Raw genomic sequence first — 26,649 nt, 5'->3', positions numbered from 1 at the left:
ACTCAGTCAAGGCTCAGGGAGCTTGGTGTGTTCAGCCTGGACAAGAGTCAGCTCCCAGTGCCTGTGAGGGCTCCAGGAGAGCTGCAGAGGGCATTGAACATGGGCTGACAGGACAAGGGGGAATGGCTTTAAATGAAAGAGGGAAGATTTACATTGGACAAACGGATGAAATTCTTCCTGTGAGGGTGGTGAGGCTGTGGCATGGGTTACCCACAGAAGCTGTGGCTACCCTCAAGTGTTGAAGGCCAGGCTGGACAGGGCTTTGGGCAATCTGCTCTAGTGGAAAATGTCCCTGCCCCTGGCAGAGCATTGCAATTAGATGGCCTTTAAAGTCTATCCAACCCAGACCTTCCATGATTTTCTGGGCATAAAAGCTCATTAAACTGTATCTGCATCTCTGCTTTGACAGAAAATATGTTCTAGGCAGAGTTTAAAAATAAATTTACTTTTGAGTCATAGAAACCCTTACAGAAAGTTGTCTTTAATTTCTTTTTTATAAATGAGCCTCAGTAAAATAAGAACAATTTTATTAAAGTAAAAAAAGTGTACAAAAGTTTTGGATTGTTTTAGTTAAGATAAAATGGAACTAAAAAATCAATTTAAACTGCACAACTTTCTATCTGCATCTGAATGCTTGTACAACGTCTGAATGCTTACCCATGGCAATCAGCTGGATTTGCTAACGCTTCCTAAATTCAATTTCTGGACAGAAGCTGGCAAGCTGTTCCTTGTGGCAGTTACTGTATTATGGAATGGGTTTTTTTCACCTATTCAGCTGATTATGGGGCAAGTGCCTCATCTCTTCACGCAGCATTAAGGAGAAGTCTTTTCTTTGCACACACTACTCTAAAGTACTTCTTTACAGTATCTGTGAAAGGTAAAAGTGAAGAATTTATTTTTATTGATAATATGAAATTTTCACACAGTCACAAAAATGAATTACAACTGAATAGTAGTTATCAGTCTCCCTACCAAATGTAATACATGCATTTTAGCTCATTTGATCTTGGCAAACCTCAGAATAAGTTAATAATCACGAAACAAAATAAAATATATTAACATATTTTAGCAAAACAAAAATAAAGCTCAAGTGAGTATACCTTGGAATCACATTTTACCTATAACAATTCACACAACCTTATTAATGAAACTAATGAAAAAATTCGAAATTCACTTTGGGCAATTTGTTCAGTTGAGAATTAGGCCGATTAAATGTCAATATTCTGAGCACTCTCATGTGTTCTATAATCTGACAAACAAGAATAATAAGTCTTCATTGAGTTCAGGGTGTAAAAATAATTTATTGGCTTCCGGTCATAAAAAAATTAGCTACTATTCTTGGGTTTTTTAAACAGCAGCAGTCAAAAAAGTGACAATTGAAAAGTGTTCAATAAAAATAAGGCAAGCTTTGTAAATTTGTTCTTTAAAAATCAATGCTGTAGCACTACAGAATCAAGGGTAGCAGAAAAAAATAAATGAGAACTTCAGAAAACAATCACCAAGTCATTTCTGTGGTATCACTTTAGTTAGCCAAGCAAGCATTGGTAAAGCAGTACGAAAGTAAACTTTGACTTCAAAACTATTAAGAGTTAATTAAGATTTAAAGGCATCCCTTTGGGGGAGGAAGTGAAGCGTGCCCCAATGACGATAACTTTATATTCCATTGGTTTATGTTTGTAAAACAGGAGAGAACAGTGACCCAAGAGCTGCAAGACAACACGGCGACTCTACTGTTTGTGGTCAGCGATCCGCTGCAGGCAGAGCTTCATGGAGGAGTTTTTATTGCGGATTTCCACCACTGCGTCTCTGACAAGTTCAATGAACATCTGAGGCCAGAGCTTCTGCAACAACTCATTTTTCATATTGATGTCAGCTGCTTCTTTCACCAAGTTCTCAACGTATGTCTGGCAAAATGTTTTTCTTTCTTTGATTTCCTGCATGAGAGAAAAATTACACAATGGGTAAGAAAAAGGAAAAAAAGGTTAAACAAGAGCAAATCCAAAAAACCCTTTCAAAACTTGAATGAATTAAAGAACACAGCAATTAGCAGGCAGATGTTATCATGTACTTTCTCCCCTTGGTTTTAAGTTGCATGGCCCCAGTCTATGTCCAGCTTTTATAAGTGTGGCCACAGAATCTTAATGTATTCATAATATTCATACTATATTAAGTCTTTAATTTATCCAAAATTAGCTTTCAAGTAATTATATGAGGATCTGTTAACAGCATTACAATTTGTGTTGCTTTCTAGCATAGCAGTGAAAATACAGAAATTATTAAGCAATAAACTGCTTTTCCTTCTCTCCCTTCCCAGAATTTCATCCTTATAGTACACAGTTGAAAAGGATATGTTTCTCTACCTGCCCTAACAAGAACATTGTTGTAGAAAAACATGCCAGTACTCATTTTTTTCCACAGGCACTCTGGCAAGTGCTGGTTCCTAATGTCTATTACATTAGATACTGAAGTAAGCTGAACCTTTAAAAATAATAAAAAGATACTGTTATTTGTGCAACTACTAGCTCTGCATTTTAGTAACTCAAACTGTGTTAATCCCTGCTTCTACAAAGTTTCTATAAAATGCTTTAAGCTTTGAACAGTAAGTTATATTGGAGCTAAATATCTAACTAGTTTGGATGATGGCATTGTTAAAAATGTTAGATCACTCTTCAGGCCACCAGAACAAAAGTTTTCTTCAATGAATAATAAAGGTGAGAATATGCCTTCCAGCAGTTTCAGCTAAAACCCCAAATTATTAATTAAAGACCCACGACTGTCATCTTTAGCATCACACTTCTTCAGTCACATTTGTGATGTTACTTTACTGCTGCTGGGGAGCTGGATGAAGACCTTTTTGCCAGGATGTACTCCTGTGATACCCTGAACAATGCTACAGCAGAGGACAAGATGGAATTGCTGCACTGGTAAGAGAAAATAACGTATTTATTTAATGAACTGCACAAATACTAACCTTATTTTTATTTTATTTTATTATAGGGCTGATTCCATGGTAAAGGACAGGAATACTTCACTCTCTTACTCCATGCCATGCAAAGATTTAAGAGCTACTATCACAGCTTTTGAGCCTAAAATGTTTTCTTAATTTAATCTCTCCACACATGCAGTCACTGTCTCCTTTTTATGCTGTGGATCTGAGATAACAAAACCACAATGGAATAAGAGAATTCAGTGATTACTGAACCTGATTTAATTTCTTGCTCTAGAGGATTTATGTATTTCCACATAATCAAAAAGCAAACAATGGGACAAACACAAGAAGCAGAGTACCTACAGTTAGAACTCAGGATGATTGCTCAGAAGGGAGACTGTGGCTGAAAAAATCATATTCTCCCTGGGAACAATTTCCGTCTGTCCAAGCAAAAGAGTGAACAGATCAGAAACACAAACTAAAACAAGCGTGACTGATGCCCTTGTCTGAAACAAGCCAGCTTGCAATTTTATTAATAATTAAACCTAATACATTGCCTATATATTTTTTTTCTGTAGCTCACTTAAGAGCTAGGAAGCAGCTTTTTGTTACTACAGCCTGCACTATCTCACATGTTGTCTGAAAGGGTTCTTCGCCAATTCTTTCAGGGAAAATCTAACATGTGCAACATACATTCTTCTTCCTAAAAAATTTGTGCTCACTCCATATGGCTTGTAGGTGAGAATGTATTTCTGAGACTGTGGCACTGTTCAGGAATCACTTCACCAAAGACAGAAACTGAGCATTTTCCATTATTCTGAGAAAAAGATCAGTTAGATAAAATGTTTGATCAGACATGTAAGTGTGTTAAGCAGTGATCTTTTAAAACCACCATTCTCAATAGCACTACTGAAACTTGATGTACAGATCAATTCAATGAGCAGTAGCCTAAGGTTACCTAACAGAAAATGGAAGTATTTTGTAATGATATATTTTACCTCAAGCTTTTCCATGTGAAAATCCTTTGTCATGTAGTTCAACGTTGCTCGAGCTGTGCTTTCCCCTCCACTTCTTCTGTTATCACTACTTTCCTCACTCCCAACCCCAGATTTCTTCCCCTTTCCCTCCAGCAGATAATGGAATTGTTTCCTCCTGTGAAATGAGATTTACAATCCTAATTACCAAAAACTTTTAAGTGCAGATGTTTCTAGCTATTGTGAGGGGGGGGGTCTCCTTTTGAACATACACTTTAGAGCTTTGAAGTATATTGTATCCTCAAGTTATTCAAAATACATACGACTCTAGATGTTCCTTCATTAATTTGTCTCTAAACAATTGACTTTGATATCTATCACACAGCACTTCCTAAATAGGAAGTCTTGCAGTTTTGACTTTTATTAAGTATTTGTCTATAGAAGACTAAAAAGAGGGGGGTTTGGCACCCTTCTTTACAGTACAATTCCTAAATCTGTGAACCGTTAATTACCCACTATAAAATACCCACTAAAAATAACCAGTTCTCATCATGAAGATCCACAAGTGTTCAGCAATCCCAGTAAAAAAGGAGAACTGAACATGCAGTTCATTTGTGTGCACGTTCATCTCTTCAGCAGACTTCATACAAGTTCTGGGAAAACCTCCGGCTCCATGGACCAGGAGATGGTAACAGCTGTGCATTATGCAGAGGACCTATCTTCTAGAAGATGGTATTTGTCAAGTTATTATCTTTTTACCTAAAAACAATTTATCATAACAGTGTGCAAAAGAGTTAACCAACATGTTCTGGACAAGCTGCAGTTGTGTTCTTGTATTTCACCTGGATTCTCCAAACAATGAAAGCATGCGGGAATGCGGCAGCTCCGAAGATGCCACGTACGCCAGGATGCCAAAGAGCCTTTCTGCCTTTACAACATCACTTTCAGTAACCTGGGGGAGAGTGGGAAGGGAAGGAAAAAGAAAAACTTACATTTCAAAATTAGCACATTCATATTTCATTACATATGTACACTGAGAATTAACTGAAATTTATTATATAGAACACTGATCACAGATCTGTTGTGGGCACATCTCCAAAACATAGACTTGATTTTACTGGCACTTGAAATATATTTTAGAATAAACTAAATGAGGTACCAGTGCTTATTTTATTTTCTGTTATTCTGGATATTTTAATGTAGATACATGATGACCTGTGCTTCATGATAGTCTTTGTGAAATGAGGAATTTTATAAAGGTTTCTTACATTTATTTTCTGAAGGCCAGACATATTAATTCTGCTCCATACTGCATGCACTTACAAAAGGTCTACTGGAAAATTTCTGATTAAATTATGCTGGAGAAACAGAAAGATTCTGGGCATGCATATGTGAAAAGATAACTTACAGACTCTCTTATTTTGGCAGCATCATGGAAAAGGCTTTATAAAATAGAGGCTTTAGAGGGAAAAATTTTTCTCTGCATTTTTCAGCTCCTGAAAATAATTGTTAACTCACTGTATTTTTCTAAATGTCTACCATACTGTTGTTTCAATATTAAGTTCCAGCTGTCTCTTTAAACTAACTTGCAATGGTTGAAAATTTCTCAGGATTCATTTTATGTAAAATTGAAAAGTGTAAAGAAAGGGGAAGAGATTCATTCTTTGGTGGTGGTTACTATCTTTTGTTTGTCTTGGCTTGTAACCTCTGGAGACCATGGCCTGTGTTTCTCCTGCCCTGATGGCCAGACTATGAACTGACTTCTACTGCCAAAAGTTTGTTGGCACAGTTTCTGCACTCCTGGCTTTGTGCTGAGGGCAGAAGCAATCTTTATGACCACTAAATGTGACCTGGATAACACTGGACAATGAAACTTACTGACTTCTTAACTTCTGGATGAAATTTAACTTCCATTCATCCTATAACATATTTTGGGAACGCAACCCATTATTAAATCCACTTTCATACTCACAATATTTACTAAGCACTTCTAGACAAACTTTGTATTTTGCTCTATTGAAATGTGTGAATAAAATGGAATTTTGATCCACATTAATAGATCTTTGTTGTATTCTTGCTCAATGTTTAAAGACTAAACAATCTACACTTGCCTGAAGTATACTGCAATACCATAATGCAGGGGTAAATTCCGTGAAAACACAGATCAGGGAATTAGAACTGTAAAGATAATTCCATTTTTACAGTGAAATTGTTCACTTTCACTAAATTTTAAGTCTTACTTAGTAGCCTAGGAGTAGATGACCTTGCTGAACAGTCTGTAACAGAAGCAAGGTCTAAAACAAAGAGCACAGAAGGCAGCTAGGGAAACAAAGCCCAGTGCAGGCAGAAATGCCTGCTGGAGAAATAAGTGATTTTAATGTATTTATTTATGTTAAGAGAAGCATAAGGACCAGGTCAACAGAGACAGCAATGCTGAATACGCTCCCCAGCTCACACAAACTCATGCTCTCTATCTTCGTGCAGTGCATTGTTTGCTCCATTAATCACAAAAAGATTTAACGGTAGTATCACACAAATGTAAGGCTTTATGCCTGCTCCTTGCCAAGTGCACAGAACAGGCACCGACTGCCGCAGGGAAAGGGACGCATCTGTCACACTCTGTTCCACGCCACTGCGTGGACAGCAGGCTGGAGGGCCTGGTAACTTCAACTTGACAAATTAGAATTAATCTGAGATTACTACCACTGGGACAAACTTCAAGCAGTATCTCAAGACAATTTGCTTCTTCACAGTTTGTAAATGTAACAATTGGACAAGGACACACAATCATTGTTAGGGGGAGACCAACACTCAGCTTCTAGCCTGGAATATTAACTGGAATGGAGGGGGAAGGCTGGGGAGAAAATAATAATTTATTTAGTTTTCTACAGTATAAAAGTCAGAGTGATGCATTTTATTTAGTTAATTCAGTTAGTATATATTGTCTTTACTTTGCAGCTCTGCGTACCTCAGAGCTGACAGCACAATAGTCTCCACAAACATTGCACACAAGTGGTAATCAGAAGAGCAGAATAGGCACATTTCCCTTCCTGTCATCTGAAACTGCTACTTGGGGCTGACCTAAGGTCTGAGAATCACTTCAGGGGTTGTGTTCTTTACACTGAAATAGAATTTTCTATTACTCATGTTAATCCAATAGGTAACACACATCTGCAAAGCTGGATATCATGACTTCTGCTGCAGGGTAATGAAAACCAGGAATCAGAGCTCATCTCTTTCTTCTGCTTAGCAAAGACACTTTTCAAATGATTAATGACACTAGAAAAAACTTCCTGTATGCACATCTTTATGTAGTGTGGTCTGGCTGAAAAAGTTTGTTGAGGACAAAAGTGTTCTTGTCATACATATTTAAGATCTGATATGTCCTACATAAAATCATGCTGCGCTACATGTGCTCCATTTACTAAATTAGTCCCCATTTAATTTGTATTAAATACAAAATTTTCCCTCAGAGACTGAACTTGTTGACCTTGAGATTGTAACAAAAAGTCTACTTAAACGGTTGTGTTAGCTTCTTTCTTTCTCTTTAAAGATCAAACATGCAAGATTTAGCTTCTATTTGCTTTTCATCTGAATCACTAGTGTTGATTTTGAAAATATGATACAGTAAAAAAGAAACAAACTTTATATTTTTAAAATCAATTTTGAAAAGTATTTTTCCAGCAAAGTACTACATTTGAAGTTATTCCATATTTTTCATGGGATTACTAATTATCACTATATTTTTTTCCTTTTCAAGATACTGTGCTGTTGGAGTAAATCCTATTTGCATGCATCCTTTCCTTGTGAGCTAATTCATCTAAGCTCTTCACCCACTCTTATTCTTCTGAGCAACTAATATATGCTTTATACAACTAAAACCAAGTAAACCACAATATCCAGCTTCAGCTGGATCAGATAACAAGTATATCTAATCCAAAACATATGATGATGACCAAATTAAAATACCAGATCTAAATGCTAAAGCTGTGTATTATTTTTGCTCTAATTAACTTCCATAACATCTCTTAAACTTACTTAGCATTTAAAATTGAATGTGCATTCAAACATTGTGTTGCATTGTAACTATTTTCACCCCCTTTATGATCAAAGTCCAAGTATAAAATAGCTGTTTTATATGCTTGAATAAATTTACCTTCAATTAATGTAAAGGGGAACACAAAATACAAAGAACAACAATATTGAGTACTAACTTTATTTAAACCTAAAATGCAAACCCAACAACAAAAAAATCCCCACCCTAATGATCTTGTACATAGAAAGCAGAAAAAAATTTTAAAAAATCTATTTGACGGACTTTTTCTGTGACAGGATTAAAGCAGAAAATATGATTCCATGGTATTTTGTAAACTGGCAATTATAAATAATCATATATAGTAAACTACTAAGGAGACTGTCAAATACATTTTTGCATAAGTATTCAATGTCAGCGATGTGATTTTCTCAAAAACAATTAAAAAGTGCTTCTTAAAATCAAGTGAAATTGTGCAGTTCTTTAATAATAATTTGACATAATTTTATTAAATAACATTAATTTTAATATTAATTACACAAGAAATTACACGGTGAAGTCTACTTATAGCTTTCCCCTCTTAATACTGAGAAGACACTGACAGGCTTTTGCTCATTTCATTAGGAATTCATCTGCTCTTTCAAAAACAACACTAATTTATCCTGTAAGACCAATTATAAGAAGCAACGCCATCCTACCTTCACTCCATTTATCTTCTGCAGATTAAAATGGTTCAGTCTGAACAGAACATAGTATTTCCACAAAGTGAAGCTGACAACTGGATTTCCCTGAGGATCGACTGTCAACTGCTCCATGCGATGCATCTCAGCCAATGCATTGAACTGCTGCAGCGCCACCAGATTGGTCTCCTTAAACTTCAGGTGCTAAAAAACAGCCAAACCCCCATAAATCAAATAAGGAAACAAAGAGTGAACGCAGTGATTCCTATTCTGTGCCACTCAGATTTCAAACTGTAACAGTCATGTGTCTGATGAAGCAACTGAGCTCGTTTCATCTTAGCAGAACCCATCAAACCGAGTGCCATATTACATGTACTAAGAGATGCCAACGTTACATGCCCCACACAATTTATAAATTCTTTACTTAAAGCAGGAACATTTTCAATATTACAAAAAGCAATGATACTACTTAAACAATGTCTACTTTAATTCTGCAAGTAAACCACCTGCAATATCTACACATAAAAGTAAGCACAATACATGCTTTTAAAATATTCTGCCCTTTTTGGGCAAGGGTGCTGGCCTAATTCATACTCTGCCCTACACTAATGTTCCTATGACCATGGTGTATACTAACAGTAGCATTACTGTGGGAAGAGGAAGGAGGAAAAATGGGTGGTGAATATAAAAATTTAGTTGGGATTCTGCCATCACCCACAAGTTTTGCCCCACCCACAGTGAAACTATAGTTTCATTAAAACAGATAAATTTGTCTTAAGCTCCACACAAATTTATCAGTCCCAATTAAACCATTAAGTTCTGTTACACTCAAAATCTTGAGAAGCAGCAGGGAGCTCCAGAGCAAATCAATCTGAGCTACAAGTTGCTTATGTTTGTTACCTCTATTTTAATATTTGCATCAAAATTACTGATTTGAATGACTAAGAAAAAAAAGAGACATAGTGAAGAGACTTCTCATTCATGTTGCTTTTTTTGATCAAGAACTGAGGAATTTCATGGACTGTGCTGATTTAGTTAGCTATTCTAATTTTCATCTTTTTATCCTGTCAGCAATTTGCTCTTTGAACTCACGACACAAATCAGGTCTTCCTGATACCATAGATCCATAATAGTGCAGAACAACAATACTGTATTTACACACAAGTTTTGCAACTTAAAAACAATTAGGTAGGTCAAAGGAATTAAAAGAAATAAAAAGCAGACTGAAAAGAGATCTAAATTTAAATTATTGATTTTTAAGTATCAAGGTTAGTATTATAGCATAAGGAAATATGCAATTCTTAACAGCCTCTATTTCCATGAAGGCACTTAGTGAGGGTGCTATTAGACAATCCATATTCCACAGCTGTTCAGAGCTGAAACATGAGGCATGCTCACCACACAGTTAGGAAATTTTGTCTTCAGTTTTCCTAACACTTGAACAATTTCATCGAATTCTATGAACATAAAGGAGACTGTGGCAATAATTCCAGCTGTTTGAACACTCCAGCTTCGATCCAGGCACTCCAGTGCCCCAGCACCATACAAGCCAAGAGTATCTCCTTCCACTTCCACCAAATGAGACTCCAGAACAGACAAGCCTTGTACTGCACTGCTCAGGATTGTATCAAGAGATCTGTAGAGGAAAAAAAAGTACAGTGATGTGAATGAGATGATTTTGAAATAATATCACTCTACTGAATAACAGTCCTTTCTCTTACCAAAACTCAACTGTCAAATACAATGGCATTTCTCAGCATTCATTCATTTTCAGTTCCACATCTGGTTCAAATACACTAAAGGCTGGAAAACCCTTCTTCCATTAAGTAACACTGTTTTTGTTCTACTTCTTCAGCAGAAAGGCTCGGGGTGTACTTGAGCTGGTGGTGGGGTCGAATTAAATAAAGTGTCCATTCATATTTAATAATCAGCTTTAAAATTTTAGCTCAGAATGCTAACCTGGCATGTTTTGTGCTGCTTTGGATATCTAAACAAAACTTGAAACAATGTAATTGTTTAAGCAATGTCTCCTTCATTCTGTCTGCTATATGAAATATAAAAGTGGACATAAGCAATAACTCAATTATTTCTTTCAAATAATGTGGCCTTCCCAATTAATAAGAGCAATTTTAAAATTGAGCAATAAATCCAGGGATTCCTGACTCCTATCTCTTTTTATCCTACTTCCAACATGACATACTCAGCTGGCTGGACCTAAAGTGTACAGAGAACTCAAGATAAGCACAAATTACAGGTTTAGAAAGTTATGTCATGATTGTTATTATTTTATTGTTTTACTGCATTCCTAGTCTCTTCAATCTATTTTGACTAGTAGCAATCATTTGACTGATGTTCTTTTCACAATAACAATCACAACTCTAAAATTTCTCTCAACTCAAAATGCTGAGAGCCCACCACTTCATATGTGAAGCTCTAATTACTAAACTATGCTGACTTTGACCTGCAATTTTATTGCTTAGTAGCTCATCTTGAAATTCTTCACTATGATAAAACACATACATCAAAACAGCATCATTTCTCAAGCAAGGAGAATTTTTTAATTAACAGAACAACAGTCAAACTACCATAGTTACACTGACTTGGTCATGGGGGAGGGATTACCAACACTGAACTAAATGGCAAAGAAATCAAGCAGCCAAGAAAGCAGTGGGTAAATGCATTCACAGGAAAGCTTTGGAAGCACAAGAAGATGATGGCAATTTAAAAATGCTAAGGAAAAGGTGTTTCAAAAAGATGTAACACTTGACTGGAGATAAGAACCAGTTCTCATCATAACAGAGTGAAACTCAGATGGGTTTTACTTGTAGAGAGACAAAGACTTCCTGAGCATCCCTGACAGTTCCAGCACTGATCAGGGACAGCGGGAAGCTGGACTTGCTGTTCAATTTGTGCAGACTATTTTTTTAGGTGTTTGCCTGAGCTAACCAAGGTTGAAGTGTGACTTTGGTTTTAGCCAGTCCAAGGCATGTAGTGTTCATTAAGTGGGTTCTGCAGTGGGTTCTGGCCACGTTATCACCATTTTAGATGCAAATAAGCAAAAATAACATCTCTTAAACTAAGAATACTAAAATTATCTTGAGAATAAAACTAAGTCTGGTAACTGCTACTGTTAAAATAGCATGAGTGTGAAAGCAGTCCCATAAAGATGCTGCAGTTCAAACTAAGAGCTTGAATACAACTATGAAACTTCTTGATACACAAAGATATTACAAATCTTCATAATGCTCATATATCTTCATTTTATTCATTTAAACTGAAGGCAACAATCTAAGCTGCTAAGGAAATGAACAGCCTCAAGAAGGCTCAGGAATTCACATTTAACATTTCTTGTAAACATGAAGTTGTCCTTTATTTAGCAAAGTCACATAATAATTTAGCTTGCACTTCTTTAGGCAAGCTGTTCTACTTCTTTTTAAACATGTTACATATCACTACTGGTCAAAAGCAAAGTAAATGATCTCTTCAGGGTTGATTTGCACGTATAGTACTTTTGATAATGAAACACAGTGAGATCTCAGAGGTGAGAAGCAGTAACCTGGAACTTAAGACATGAACAGTGAAAAGTACCACGCAATGAAAATACCTGCTTTCTTCAGGAAATACATATGCAGCACTGCCATTGATCTGGCAAGGCTCATTCTCTTTATCTTTGTTTAAGGAAGCCTCAAGAGCAGTTCTGTTCTGCTGGATCTCCCACTGCCGAGCAATGTTACCAATCGTGAGCCGCTTCTTTTCCTGAAACAAGACACACAAATCATCACGAGGCTGACAGGGCAGGATCAACACACGTGTTTGTTCTGAAATATGCTGCTTAACCAAAACATTGCAAATGTTCCAGATTGAAGGAACTGTACTAGTGGTTGGTGGTTATGCATTAGCATCTATGCATCATTCTAGTGTTATTTTGCATAAGCGCCAGCAAATCATTTCACAAAATTTCTAATAAAGAAACAAGAAGAGTAACATAACAAATCCATAACTTACGAAAGCATGATGTTAAGCTACTTAGGACATGGAACTGCTACTTCTGCAAGAGTTTCCATTTTAAAGAGCTCAAAACTCTATTTCATGTTCCATTTGCCCAGGAAGTTTTGATGCTTTCTGGTTAGAGAGCACTAGTAGCTCAACACTTACAGACTTCCACCATGGCTGAGCTCATTGTCACAGAAAGGAGGGGAAGTTGGAATCATCAGTGGTTTTTATCAGAACAATCTTTAGAAAATGCTGTTTGTTCTTATGGGTTAGGGTCTCAACCTCAATTACTGTACAGCTCTACTGCTTTGTTAGCCCTCAGATGTGGGCTGCTGGATTCTTACAGAACTTCAAAAACTTCCACGTACTCCTTTTACAAAAAGCAAATTTTACAAGTGTGAAGATTCTGCTAGCAGTAACTTTCTCTTGTTCCAGTAAATACTAAATCCAACCACTGCTGGAAAGGAACTACATGCTCTATACATTTCAAAGTACATCTCAATCTCTCCCAGAAGAGAAGTCTGGAAAAAGAGATGAAGAAATTCTGCTGTTTGGGCAGACAAGTATCAGCAAGGGAAAAAGAAGAGATGACATTACTGAAATGAACATTTCCAGTGCAGTGCATACAGGAAAACAACAATTGTTTGCTACTGAACGAGTGCCTATAATTTCATTTACACTTCATGTAGCGTAAGAAATGTTGGAGAAACGTGATGGTAAAAGAGAGTTGCAGGACATAGTTCTCTAAATACTTTTTTCAGATTTAACTACGAAGAAAACATGTAGTTCCCAGGTTTTTTTGCTGGACATTGTATCTATGAGCATATTTATTCCTTCAATTCAAATGTGTGGAACAGGAAAAAAGCCTGAATCCTAAGAACCCATTTACAAAGGGAAGATCTATAGAATCATCAAGTCATAAGAAAAATATTGGTATTTGTCTGTTATGCCACTTAACTATTTGAAGATAAGAAATATACTTTGATTAAATTAAAGCCAAAAATGTAATGTTGAAATTGAGTAATGATGGCACAAGGCTTTAAAAATATTTTTTCTTCTAAGGGAATTTTCCACTAGCAAAAAGCACCTCAAAATCTAGGCCACCAAGACAAACAATCCCTCTGCTACAAGGAAACATTACATCAATGGTTAAGAACATGAACTACAAATAAATACCTACTTGGTTTATTTCTGGTCACTTCCAGAGACATTTCCAATACCATGAGACAATGCCATGTGTGAAAATTAGTTATTAATTTTCCACTTCTTTATGCTACTAAGATCTGGCACCAACACTTCCAAATCTGAAGACACTTTAAATACATCAATATCTTATAAGGAATGAAGAAATACCAAAACCAAACAACAACACTGCTTTAAAAAATCCCCCAAATTGTATATAAGTATTTTTTCTATTATATCAATATTTTTTAATGAAATAGAAATATACAATGATACAAATATAAAGAAAATCAAAACATATTCTTAGTCACTGGACATGAAATTTTTCCCCCATTCATATGTTTAGGTTCTTGGGGGGGGGTTGATATACTTAAAACATCTTTCAGCATAGTGTTAACATTCTGTTTGTGTCTTTTTATTTTTCAGTTATATATGTTTGCTACACTTCTTATGGCCTCCTGCACTAACTCAGTCTAATCCCCATCATGAAATATGATTTTACCTAGGAAACTTAAATATGGATATGAACATTTTTTGTTTAATTGACTTCCAAATTGAAAGAGATTGCTTCTATAGGCACTACTGGCTGACAAAAAAAAGTAGGCATCGTTTTTCTCCAAAAAAAAAAAAAAAAAAAAAAAAAGGATTTGGAGATACATGGTGATATTCACACAGGAAATGGAATTTAGATACTCTTAGATTCTTGGAGTTTAGTCTCCTGTAAGGAGCACAGCTCATGGAGTCAGCAGCCCCATGAAGAGCACTCTGGAGGGCTGTCATGGGTTAACACTGGCCAGATGTTAATGCACCCATGAATATGTTTTTTTCCCTAACAGCTACTGTGGGATGTGATCAGGAACAGAGCAGAGCAGGCTTAAATCTTGAAAACAAAAACAAAAAAAAAAAAACCAAAACCTTATTACATTACATAAGAACAGAGACAGAAATACTCTTAAACACACACAGAGACAGAAATAAAAACTTCTCAGAACATTTCTTCTCTTCCCCTAGTTTCCACCCCCCACACATTACTCTTCCCAGACCAAACCTTTGGGTTTTAGATCAAACAATCACCACTCAAAAAAACCAATCTTCAATTCAGCAAGGGAGAGAGGAGTCTCTCTGGCACCACAGACTGTTCTCCAGAATACACGGGTCCACCCCTTATGTGTTTCCATGTCACCCCTGGCACTGCCTGGAGAAGTCTGCCAGGGTGACACTCTCTTTTTCCTATGTCCAGCGCTCTCACCGCTGTCCATAGGCTGAAGCTGCATACAGGGCTCTTTTAAGGATGCTTGCATGCCGAGCTCTCCCCGTTTTTCCCCTTGGGGCCGAGGGTTTCTTCTCTGAGGGCAGAGGGCACCACCACACCCTCTTCCTCTCTTCTCTGTTCGCTCCACTGCAGCAAGTCGAGCTGGCCACATCCACCCCAAAATGCAGTTTATGTTCAAAAGAGACTCAAGTTCAGTCTATGGCTAACATTATGCAAGAAAAGTCCAGCTCAGAAAGCTACTCCTCTCATTCTTTGCCCATCCAGGATTTTTCATCTTCCTTTATCATCTCGGTCTCAGGCTGTTTCTCTCTCTCTTCTGAAACTACCAGTCATGAGAATCAATGTCTAAGAAAAGTTTCTTTCTGCCAAGCAAGGGTTAACAGTTTCTGGTTCTCGGCAGGGTGCAGGCTCAGGCACTCCCAGGCTGGGCAACCCCCACCTGGATGGGCACCTTCTCCCGGAGTTTAGGGGGGAGGAGGGGGGTGAGCACACACAGAAGGCACTTCCACAGTTTTCCACCCCTCCATCCTGGACGGGGCAGCTCAGTTCCAGTCCTGTCCCCTCTCTTCTCCCCACCCCCGGGGCTCCGGCTTACCTGAGCCCGACCACGTGTTTCCCCTCCCCCCCCAGCCTCGTGGCTGGGCAGGTGAAGGAGGCCTGACACCTCTCTCTGCTGAAACTGGGATCTAAAAGAGGCCGAGCCCCCCTGGAGTCCTGCTTTCAACTCTTCGTGTCCTCAGAGGCGTGTCCAAACCTCCGAGTGACCAATCCAGGTGCCAGCAGAAAAGCTGATCCAGGATTTTGGATTGGCCTGCCCACATTCCCCTGGAAAAATTCACCTCCCCCCACAACCACGACAAGGGCACCTGGGTCTCCCTGGTGGGGCGCTTCTGTCTCGTGTGTCAGCCCAGCCCGGCCAGCTGGGCTGGGAGATAAGGGGGATCAGAGTTCTGCTGGCACAGACAACAGCTGGAGCCTGGCTGGGGCCTCAGGGCCCTTCACTCCATCCACAGAAAGGAACAACTTCAACAGGAAAGAAAGGAGGGAAAACTACTTTAGAACACCCTGCACGGCTGCAGTCAGAGTGTTCATCTGAAAGGGGAGACCAAGGAATGTGAATCACTGCAGAGGTCCTTTACTTGAACCTGTATTTATGAGAATGAAGTTTGCCATGCACTGACAGGTACCACACTTGTGTTCGAAGTGGGCTTTCTGCACCCTTGACTGAACAGAGTTTCAGTCATGGAGTGCACTGCTGAAGCTGTAAAATAGATGGAGGCATATTGGGATATATAATATAATATATCTGCAGCAAAACCCCTTGGCTGTAAGTTATTGCTGTAAACTGGTTTGCAGTACCCTTAGAACAGCCGCAGACAATACCTTAAGCAAGGTCTGTCTATGGCTTTCACGCTTCCTTTCCTCCTCTTTCCTTGCTGCAATAGATGCCATACGTCTTTCTTCTTCCTGGATGAAAAAGACAAAAACAAATTCTTAAAGGGAGGAACTAAACCGGTTCTGAAAAGTATTACTGATAAATAATGTTCTTGTGTTGGTATTTGAAATGTAAATTTCCATTTTAACATGATTTTAGAATTTTTATCATCCTAATGTTTCAAAATATTATTAAAACAATTGGAATTGTTCATTATAAATAAGTCAAGAAAACCAGAATAAATAACTAATCAGATATAAATGCTGAAGATAATGCTAGTTAAAAGTAATATATGTAAGAGTCTTTGAAAAAGTACAAAGCATATGGTGAGTACAACCACGAAAAAGATTTTCAGATACAACAGTGCAATACATCTTTGTACCTTTATAGTAGTTTTTGCAATTAGCAGGATTTTTTGTAAAAAAACACACAGAGCAAAAAAGCTGGGTTCTATTTATGCTTGAATCATAATCCAGGATTAATTTTCATCATTATAAACTGTTTCCAGAGCCTGGCTTTTCTCAATCAACAACAGAACTTGAGAAGAACAATACATTTTCAAAGTTAGCTATTCCCTGACCCTTCTGTCTCATCAATATTATTGCCTAATGATGAAGTCTCAAGAAGAAAGCCATTGATTTCTAAACAATGAAAGTGAAGTTGCTTCATTTTGCTGGTACAGCAATTTGATAGTGCAATACACCCATATTAGGTTGGATGCCCCTTGTTTACAGAAGTCTAAACATTCTCAAAGCACAGTATTTTTAGAACATATATTTTCCAACAAAAGAAATGTTCACTATGAAGTAAAAAGTGTAGAGTCCTTCCAACACAAATATTTGGGAAGCATACTTTAACTTATTTTGATTTACTTCACATGCCATTTGGGCTTTTCTATTGAAGTGTCTTCCCAGAACATATGAAAAGTGTTTTCATTTCCTCAAAACAGAAAGCTCCTGTCCAAACCTTTTCATTTTGTGGAAAAGTTATATGTTAACAAAATTAACAAACAAAAATGAACAGAAAGCACCATCAACCAGTAAGACATATTGACATGTCAGAATTTCTACATAAATAAAACATGCTGTGTTTAGAGCATTGTAAGAACCCCTAAGCACATGGCTGAGTGCTTACTGGAAGATAAAATAAAACAGGAACTTCACACTTAGCATGGCCATTATGTTTTTAAGAAAACAATTTCCAAAGCATAAGAAGTTCAGTGCATGTAACAGACTTACTCTGATCTGTGTACAGTCCCCCTGAAACCCACTGACACACCAGGGACTTTGGCATCGGTCTCAAAAGGGGTTAAACAACAAATTTTCAAGCTGTCCCTCCCTCGTGACTTTTTCCTGATATCTTATATTAAACAAGAAGAGTACCTCAATGCACAGTAAGGCATGAGGCTTTGACAGAGTAAGCTTCTCTAACACAATTGTATGCAAGAATTTCCTTGGAACACTAACTGGAAAGCCCCTAACTTCTTTTTTGAAATTATTATTATTAATTTATTCTCAAAGCAACTTGTCTTTTGCCAGTGAAGTTGTGTTGGCAGCATCCTCTGCTACTTTTAAGGTATTCCTAAACAGGGTATTTCCAAGAGGCTAGTGCCATGGAATTACAGCATAATCCAGGTTAGGAGGACTTCCATAGTGCTGTTAAAGGAGATCACCAGTAACTGAGTAACAAAATAAAAGCCTTCTAGATGCCACTGTAACAAAATACCACACAATGAAATCCAGCACATGAACAGCATGGTTCAGAGGCAGGCTGTGAAAATCATTAAATAAACTCCATGCAGGTAATAGGTCACAAATATGAATGCATTGTTAATAATGCAAAGTAAAAATGTACTGTTCCTCAAGATATGATTCAGAATTTTAAGAACAGCAAACATTATTCTCATTATAGCTGTTTATCCCAATTATGTATTACATTATTCTGTTAGTGTTTTGTGTAAAAAACACAAGTCTTAAAATAAAAGGTAAACACTAGCAAATTACATTAGTTATATCTTTCTTTAGAGAGCAGGTTAGATTTGTTTCAGGGAATTTTCATTTTTTAATTAAACCACTTCATCTGACTGTGTAGCTATGCTTTTAAACTAGGCTTCCTAAGAAACAAGCTTTTTACAATTTTTGTCTTCGTCTTCTTTAATGACTTTTCAACACATTGAACATATCAAATAACAAAGTATGTTTAGAAGTCTTAAATTAAGGGATTTTTCTTGTTCCCTAGAAGTTTGATTATATTAAATTGGTATGTAGAAAGAAGAGAAATGTAAGCTAGTTTTACCACCAAGGAAGAGGAAGCAGAAACTATCCATTCTGTTTGGCAGAAAACATCTGGCCATTCATCAGAGATTCAGTTTCAAGCTAACTGAGCTGGTGTTGTGTTTCGCACTTGGGGAGGTGAGAACTAGATAACAAAATTGCATGGATAGAAAATTAGCCTTCATTAATTTTATTTGTTCTACAACAGCTTGCTGTGGTTTTTTTCCCCCTAGCTTTAAAGTAACCATCCATAAAGTTCCCTAAATCAGTTTTCTCTCAGCTTCTACAGATCTTTCTGACTCTATTTTGCTTCCCAAAGCCTTTCCCTAATCCAGCCCAGACTGTAACCTTATGGCACTGGGCCTGCTGCCCCACTGAGGTCAGTCCTGGACCATCCCTGCCAAAGGTCTCCATACAAAGATCAATGTCAACTAATGCAAACTACGCTCTGACAAGAGTATTAACTGGATGAGGCTTTTGTCCATTAGCAAGAGTTTATCCTAATTACAGACACTTGGAAAACACTAATCCTTTTCTAAAAGAAATTCACTCAGCCAAAAAATAAACTACATCCTTAGCTTTACTCAGTATTCATAAAAGCAGAGTGACAGAGAAAATCTCTGAATAAAGTTCACAGGTCACATCTACGTATACATTTCTTGATTAATCTCACACAACACATGGAAGCAATCTTTAAAAACACATATCCCAGGAATCTACAAAAAACCCCTCAGAGTACCAAAGAAGTTCGGAACAAACCCCTGCGCAACCTTGCCACAATTCACTTTTGCTATCACCCCTTCTCTTGAAGAAAGGATTTGGGAGGAGCTGGAGCCCCCGCCCCGCCCCGCTTGTTTGCTGTGCCGCTGTTTTTGTCTGTTTTTGTCTGTTTTTGTCGCTGTGTCCCTTGTGTCCCTCTCTGCGGACACCCCGGGGCTGCTCCCACCACGGCCCGAGGGCTCCCCGTGCCCGTGGCGCCCCCTTCCGCCCGCCGCGCGCCCCTGCAGCAGCGCCGGCCCCGCTCCCAGGGGAGGCTCCGCAAAGGCGCCCGGAGCGGAGACACCGCACCGCGGGCACACCGCACCGCGGGCACACCGCACCGCACCGCACCGCACCGCGGGCACACTGCGGAGACACCGCACTGCGGGCACACCGCACCGCACCGCGGGCACACCGCACCGCGGGCACACTGCGGGCACACCGCACCGCACCGCGGGCACACCGCACCGCACCGCGGGCACACCGCACCGCGGGCACACACACCGCACTGCGGACACACCGCACCGCGGGCACACCGCACCGCACCGCGGGCACACCGCACCGCGGGCACACACACCGCACTGCGGACACACCGCACCGCACCGCGGGCACACTGCGGGCACACACACCGCACTGCGGACACACCGCACCGCGGGCACACACACCGCAGACACACCGCACCGCGGGCACGCACACCGCACCGCGGGCACACACACCGCACCGCGGGCACACCGCACCGCACCGCGGGCACACCGCACCGCACCGCGGGCACGCACACCGCACCGCGGGCACACACACCGCCCCGCGGGCACACCGCACCGCACCGCGGGCACACACACCGCACCGCGGGCACACACACCGCACCGCGGGCACACCGCACCGCGGGCACACCGCACCGCACTGCGGGCACACCGCACCGCGGGCACACACACCGCACCGCGGGCACACCGCACCGCGGGCACACACACCGCACCGCGGGCACACCGCACCGCGGGCACACACACCGCACCGCGGGCACACCGCACCGCACCGCGGGCACACCGCACCGCACCGCGGGCACACCGCACCGCGGGCACACTGCGGGCACACCGCACCGCGGGCACACTGCGGGCACACCGCACCGCGGGCACACCGCACCGCACCGCACCGCGGGCACACCGCACCGCACTGTGGGCACACCGCACTGCGGGCACGTCCTGCACACAAGGGCCTTCCAACTAATGAGGCACACTGAAGTGTCTTATTTTGAAATAAATGCCCCTGTAGCCCCTCCAATGTTCCAATGCTAGCTCAGACCTTACAGGGCTTTGGAGGAATATTTCAGGGACAGGACAAAGGATTCCAAAAGAGGCTCTGACCCCCAGATGTAGTTCAAGACGTTTATTCCGCGTGGTTACCAGAGGGGAAAGAGGATGAGTGCGGAAGAAGAGGGTCTGATCTAGGCCTCTGCCAGGGAGGGATAATTGGGACACAGCCAATAGGGTCAGAAAGGGGAGGAAGGGTTAAACTACATGGTTACAGGCTTTAGGGTTCTCTGAGGGGGAAGAAACCATTCCCCAGGGGAATGCAACATTATTTCCCAGTGGAAAAAAAAACCCAAAAAAACCAACATTAGGGATACCTCCTTAAAAAACAAAAAACAGCCTCAGAACACTTCATGGTAATGACAGAATACAGTAATGAATTCTATGCTGGATAAAGCAGTAGAACCCATTCCATGATCAGCAATGAGATGTCTAAGCAAGTAATCAAAACCAAACACAGGCCTCTTACTTTAGGCTTCCAAAATATATAAAACCTCAATGAAAATTGCAAAGCTTTACTTCTAAAAAGACAGAGCTTGTCTTTCGATCTGGTAACATTTAAAAGAATTTGCATTACATATCATATTTACACACACATATAGGAATACATGCACATTTAGTAAATTCTCTTGAGGAAGTCTGTTTAAAGTGATAGATAGCAAATGTTCCTAGTTATGTAACTCCTAAGTAAGGAATATGTACATATTTCAACGATATTTAAATACTTTATTACATATCTGCAGACAATATCTGCTTACTATTACAAAAGAGTGGAAGAAAAGAAACAGGTCCCAGTCAAACTCTAAGCACCACTGGGCAGGCCCACTTTTGAAAAAGTTCAAACTACAAGACAGGAAAAAGCTTCAATGCCCAGAAAAACAACCATTATGCTCAGTTAACCAAAGTAAATAATCACAAATGCAGCCTGAGCCTGCTCTGAGTGTCAGGCTCTGCACAAGCCCAGTTCACCCAGTGCCATCACCCTGCAGCTAAGGGAGGCAGAGGTGTAACTGTGAGTTACTGACAGGAGCACAAGTGAGCACAGGAGTCCACCCAGCACGGTAGTTCAGCCTCCTGCCCAGTCACTAAGCCTTTAGACTGAGCTGCCAAGGGTCAAGAAAGAAAAAGATTTCCACTGAGCTCATGTTTTAGATACACAACACCAAGTGGTTGGGTTTTCAGCTGAAAATCACCTTGTGAGGACAGTAAGAGTGTTACAGGTGCTTAACCTTCACTGATTTCAGCACAACTGGGTGTATGCTTCAATGGTTCAAGAGCTTGAATCTAATGTTCAAAAGTGCCTTAGAAATGAGGTGGCCAAGAAAACACCAGCTTCCACACAGGTCAGGAGTTGTCATAAGGTTTAAGAGTTGTCAAGTTGTCATAATACAATAGAATTGCTTGCCTAAAGGCAAATCTACCCCAATTTAAGTGTTATTAGGACAACTACAATGCACAAATGTTTTATTCCAAGTACAGTGGCTTTGGTTTTCATGGCAGCTCTATGTTTCTGAATGGTGCCCTAAGGCAGAGAGTTGTCATTAAATTTTTGCACCAGGGTTCCTTTCTCCAGGGAATCCTATGGAAAAAGCCTGGCACCAAAGAGCATGTGTCTTCTTGAAACCAAACATGAATAAAAAGCTTCCAAGTCTCATACAAACTTTTGAAAATATCCTTCAGTAAAGGAAAAGTTACTATCAGAGCTAACAATTGTGTAAAACTCAGTTCTTGAGCAGAAAAACTTCTGAACAAGTTACTGAAGGATTCCAAGTCAGAAAAAAACCCAACAATCATCCAGCTCTCAGTCTGTTATGAGACAAAGCAATGCTAAAGTTCAAAATGGTCTAAATGTTCTTCAGGCTGATGAAGAAAAGAACCTATAAACGTAATTAGAGTTTAGTTTATTTTCTTACCCTGATCAAGAGTGCAAATCACATACTCAACACTGCAAGTCCATTCCCCCACCAGGTTAGATCTACCTTTACAGCTGATGGCAACAGCATGTTGCAGTGCTGGGCAGAATGGCTGGATTTGGGATCGCCAGCTCTTTCATTTTACCACAAATCTCATGACACTTGTTATTTTCCTTTAAATCCTAGTTTCTTAAGTCATACTTAAGTCAGATTATCTGGGTAACAGTTTTTATTGGAGAAAACACAGCACCCTCTACATGGAGAAAAATGTTAAAAGACTCAAAAAACAGAAGGCAGATAAAGAGTGTAAAACACACTATTTTTACAAGCAGGTTTATGAGCAGTACAACTGGTGAAGCCTGGTTTTCTATGGCTTTTTGTCTTTGTGGTTGATTCTCTGATGTTTAACAAGGTGCAAACCCAGATTAAGTTTTCCCATGGCTGTGCATTTCTGACAACTTTTCCCCTGACAAATCTCACAGAGACTAAAAAGGAATTTGAGCTCTTCCTACAGTTTTTCCCATCACTGATATTTTCACCAGGATCCATTCCCTCTTGACAAAGGTAAAGGTGGGGAGATGGAGAGAGACTTTCCTTATGCAACTCAAGTTTCTGAAATAATACTGATAAAACAAGTTTTTAAAAGCAAAGTAATTAGCATTATTAAGTCAGTATAAAGTCAAAATATAGAACCCCCTGAAGCTTAGAATATTTGTGACCAAACAAGTATTTAGTATTTTCAATGACAGGAGCAAAATTCTCATGTCCCAAAGCACTTTCTTTCTAAAATGAAAGTTTTCCACGTACAAATTACACTTTTCAGCTTAACTGGATCTATAAAAAAGAATCAATGCAATGCACAATGCTGTACAGCCTTTGCACAAAGCAAATGAGCATTTAAAATGTGTGTGTACCAGCACCTGGTACAAAAGTTACCACTGTATTAGTGCTGCTTGCTGCTGGTTTTCTCTGGTAAGAAATCATGTTTACACATCACTTTGGAGTAAGCACAGAAGAATTAGCAAGACTATTCCTATATTAAAAGACAAAATAAGGTGGCATTATGGTAAGACCCTGGTGATTGTCCTTCATCCCATGAAGTGGATTTTCAAGAAGCCTGTAGGAGACTGAGTTATGTGCAAGACCTCTCTCCCTTGTTGAGGTTACTTTAACCTGAGTAGCAGAAACAGAAATTATCAGGGAAAGTAGGTTAGGAAGAGAGGAATACAGACACACAAACTGTGTGATCACCAGATCTCCCTAGGGATGCTGATTAAAGAAACCAATTAAATTCTTAAGCAAAAGATACCAATTACAGCAGTTTTAGGGCAAACAGACCATTCCTTTGGAAGAAGTGTGCTGTTCCTTCTCAGCCAGACAACAAATCAGCCAAGGCTGTTAGGAAAACTCTAACCAAAAGCTCTGCAGGCTCTCTCATGTCACATGGGAACTGAACATACAGCATTTGCTGCTGAAGAGTTCTAGCATTTCAAAATAAACAGGTTAAATGAAGTAAAAATGCAAACCCTTACTTTATATTCAACTAAAGAAAAGGATTAAAGTTTTAAATATTGTCATGTCTACTCACCATCCCATTCCATACTAAATTAAGAAAAATGTTTCTATTTTTAATACACACACATACACAGAAAACTCTGCATTTTACTTCTGATTTAAAGTATCTATTAAACTTGATGAAAACAGAAATTTCTTACTGTGATTCTCTTCATATCTAGCTGTCGGAGCTGCATCATATGATGGAGAACAGTGTGTTTGTACCATGTCTCCTGAGCTATTGGATTGCCATCAAGGGTGATATCTGACAAGGATGAGGAATCAGCAAGGCACAGAATATCCTCAAAACTGTAACCAAAAGAGTTTAAAGTTTTAATGTCATGGAGTAGGAATAATTTTGAGATGGAAGATGTTATTTTTTAAGGACAGAACATAAATATTTAACTGTACTGAAACACTTCCACCCATCAATACTGCATATGAAAAATACAAATATTCTGAAATACCAGCAGCTGAGCTGGTAAACTTTTTAGTCCCTTCAGATACAGGTAAAAAGAGATGCAGAGTAAAGAGAACTATTTGAATCAAACTCCCAGCAAAACTATGATACATATAAATGCATAATCGGAAATATAAATAGGCGTATTTGCCATCAAAGGCAGCATGAAAGACTTGGACAGTACAAGGAAAGAAAGTCAAGCACAAATATCACAGAATGATCCTAGGTGTTTGCAGCATCATTAATATTGGAAGTAAAACAACTACAAAAGCACCATGATCATCACAACAGATTAGTCCATTACTTTGAGTTTAGTCTACAAACTCTAACCTGCTGGCTTCTTTGAATACATCAGATTTGGTTACCTGCCAAAAAAATAGCTGACCTGTGTAAAATACATTTAGAGATGTATAACCTCTAGTGTTCCTTTAATTGAAAATGAAATGTGAAAAGAAAGCAGCTCAGATATTTGGTATTTTTAAGCAACACAGAACTATTTGACCGGATTTTAATAAAAAAAGCTGAAGAGTTATGGTAATAAGACTCCATAATATGTTTGTAATGTATGTGCGACATTGCACCCATCCTTATGTCCTCTGGCCTTCAAAAGTCTGCCTGAAGCCAAGTCAAACCTTAAGTATGCCCTGAATTCAGTGATCAGAAATCATATGCAGTACAGATGCTCATTTCTAACACTGTCATTGCATAAAGTCGCAATAACTCTTTTTGTGCCATTGGTAGCTCCTGCACTGCACAAAGGGCACGGCAGAAAAATGACCGTAAAGGGGAAGATATTACTGCTTTTGTGCTTAGTGCATGAAAACAACCTAAAAACCAATGGAACATGAACTGTGGGTAGATTGTGAAAAAGACAAAGTTCTTAGGATATCTGACAATTGGCTGTTTGGTACATGTAGCTAAAGCTCAATTTTCTGCCTTTTTTATGATCCTGTTTCCCTTCCAGAAAACAGCTTATGAAGCACATTTTCGGAAGATCAGCCTGACATATTATTTAAAATACATATTCAATATGTCCTAAAGATAAAAGATACTCTTCTCAAGTGACACAGAAGTTAGTAAGACAAACTGAAACATGTTAGAACAAAAAACCCCAGAGTCTGAATTTCCATTGAGCTAGAACACATTTTGCTTGAAAAATATGGAAACCTTTGGTCTTCAAAACTATTTTTCAGTGCAAATATATTTAAAAGCATTAAATATATTTAATTCAAGTACTTACTACTACACATTTAACCAAACAGTACTTCTTTCATTACCTATGATTTACAGATTTTTAATAGAAACAATTTCTTCAGGAAATGATAGAAAAGTTGAAAGCTTGCTAGTGTGTTTTCAAGACCTTCCACTTACACATACTGCTGTGCTTTGAAATTCTCACTGCTTCAGCATGCCAGAACATTCACTCTGGACCTAAAAACAGATGTGCTTGCTTTATCCTGCTTTTAGCTGCTATTAGCAGCTCAATTTTAGAAAGAAACAGTAGTGCAAAAAACAGTTTTCACATCTTTGTATACATATAAAAACCCCAGAGCTTTAGAAATTCCACATAGAAAAGTTTATATGCTGTACTTGTCACACTGGTATCCCAACTCTAAACTAAGTAAAGCCTTAATGTGCTGCATTCCCAAACAGATTGCAGAGTTTACAACCAAGCTTCTGTCGGCTTCCCAGCGTGCTGACTGCTGGGACAGAGCCCCCAGCAGGAATCAGAGGCCACGTCTCAAGGCTCCCTCTCCCCAGCCTCTGCTCACCACAAAGGAGGCTTTAACCTGCTCAGGAAATGCAGAGCAGCTCTGGATGGTCTGTGTCACACTGCCCCAGGCAATCTTCTCGAGTGGAATGTCTGATTCCCCTTCCAAAAGATCT

General features: G+C 39.2%; 1 protein-coding gene across 4 annotated transcripts in view; it reads right to left on the bottom strand.

The window, feature by feature from the left end:
• Nucleotides 1-871: 871 nt before the first annotated feature.
• LRRC49 (leucine rich repeat containing 49) overlaps nucleotides 872-26,649 on the bottom strand; it is a 42,072-nt gene continuing 16,294 nt past the window's right edge. For 2 of the 4 annotated variants that reach the window (XM_063412963.1, XM_063412966.1), the window contains 8 exons: nucleotides 24,464-24,611; nucleotides 16,448-16,531; nucleotides 12,221-12,372; nucleotides 10,015-10,252; nucleotides 8,635-8,820; nucleotides 4,746-4,855; nucleotides 3,928-4,081; nucleotides 872-1,934 (listed from right to left, as the gene is read on the bottom strand). In XM_063412963.1, coding sequence (XP_063269033.1) covers nucleotides 1,728-1,934; nucleotides 3,928-4,081; nucleotides 4,746-4,855; nucleotides 8,635-8,820; nucleotides 10,015-10,252; nucleotides 12,221-12,372; nucleotides 16,448-16,531; nucleotides 24,464-24,611 — 1,279 coding nt within the window. In that variant the 3' untranslated portion in view covers nucleotides 872-1,727. Of the gene's footprint in view, nucleotides 1,935-3,291; nucleotides 3,370-3,927; nucleotides 4,082-4,745; nucleotides 4,856-8,634; nucleotides 8,821-10,014; nucleotides 10,253-12,220; nucleotides 12,373-16,447; nucleotides 16,532-24,463; nucleotides 24,612-26,649 lie in introns of those variants that run through there. The other 2 variants (XM_063412964.1, XM_063412965.1) reach the window with 2 other exon arrangements.

The sequence above is a fragment of the Prinia subflava genome, chromosome 15, assembly GCF_021018805.1.
Source record: "Prinia subflava isolate CZ2003 ecotype Zambia chromosome 15, Cam_Psub_1.2, whole genome shotgun sequence".
Taxonomy (NCBI): Eukaryota; Metazoa; Chordata; class Aves; order Passeriformes; family Cisticolidae; genus Prinia; species Prinia subflava.
This window is presented reverse-complemented; position numbering and strand designations above follow the sequence as displayed.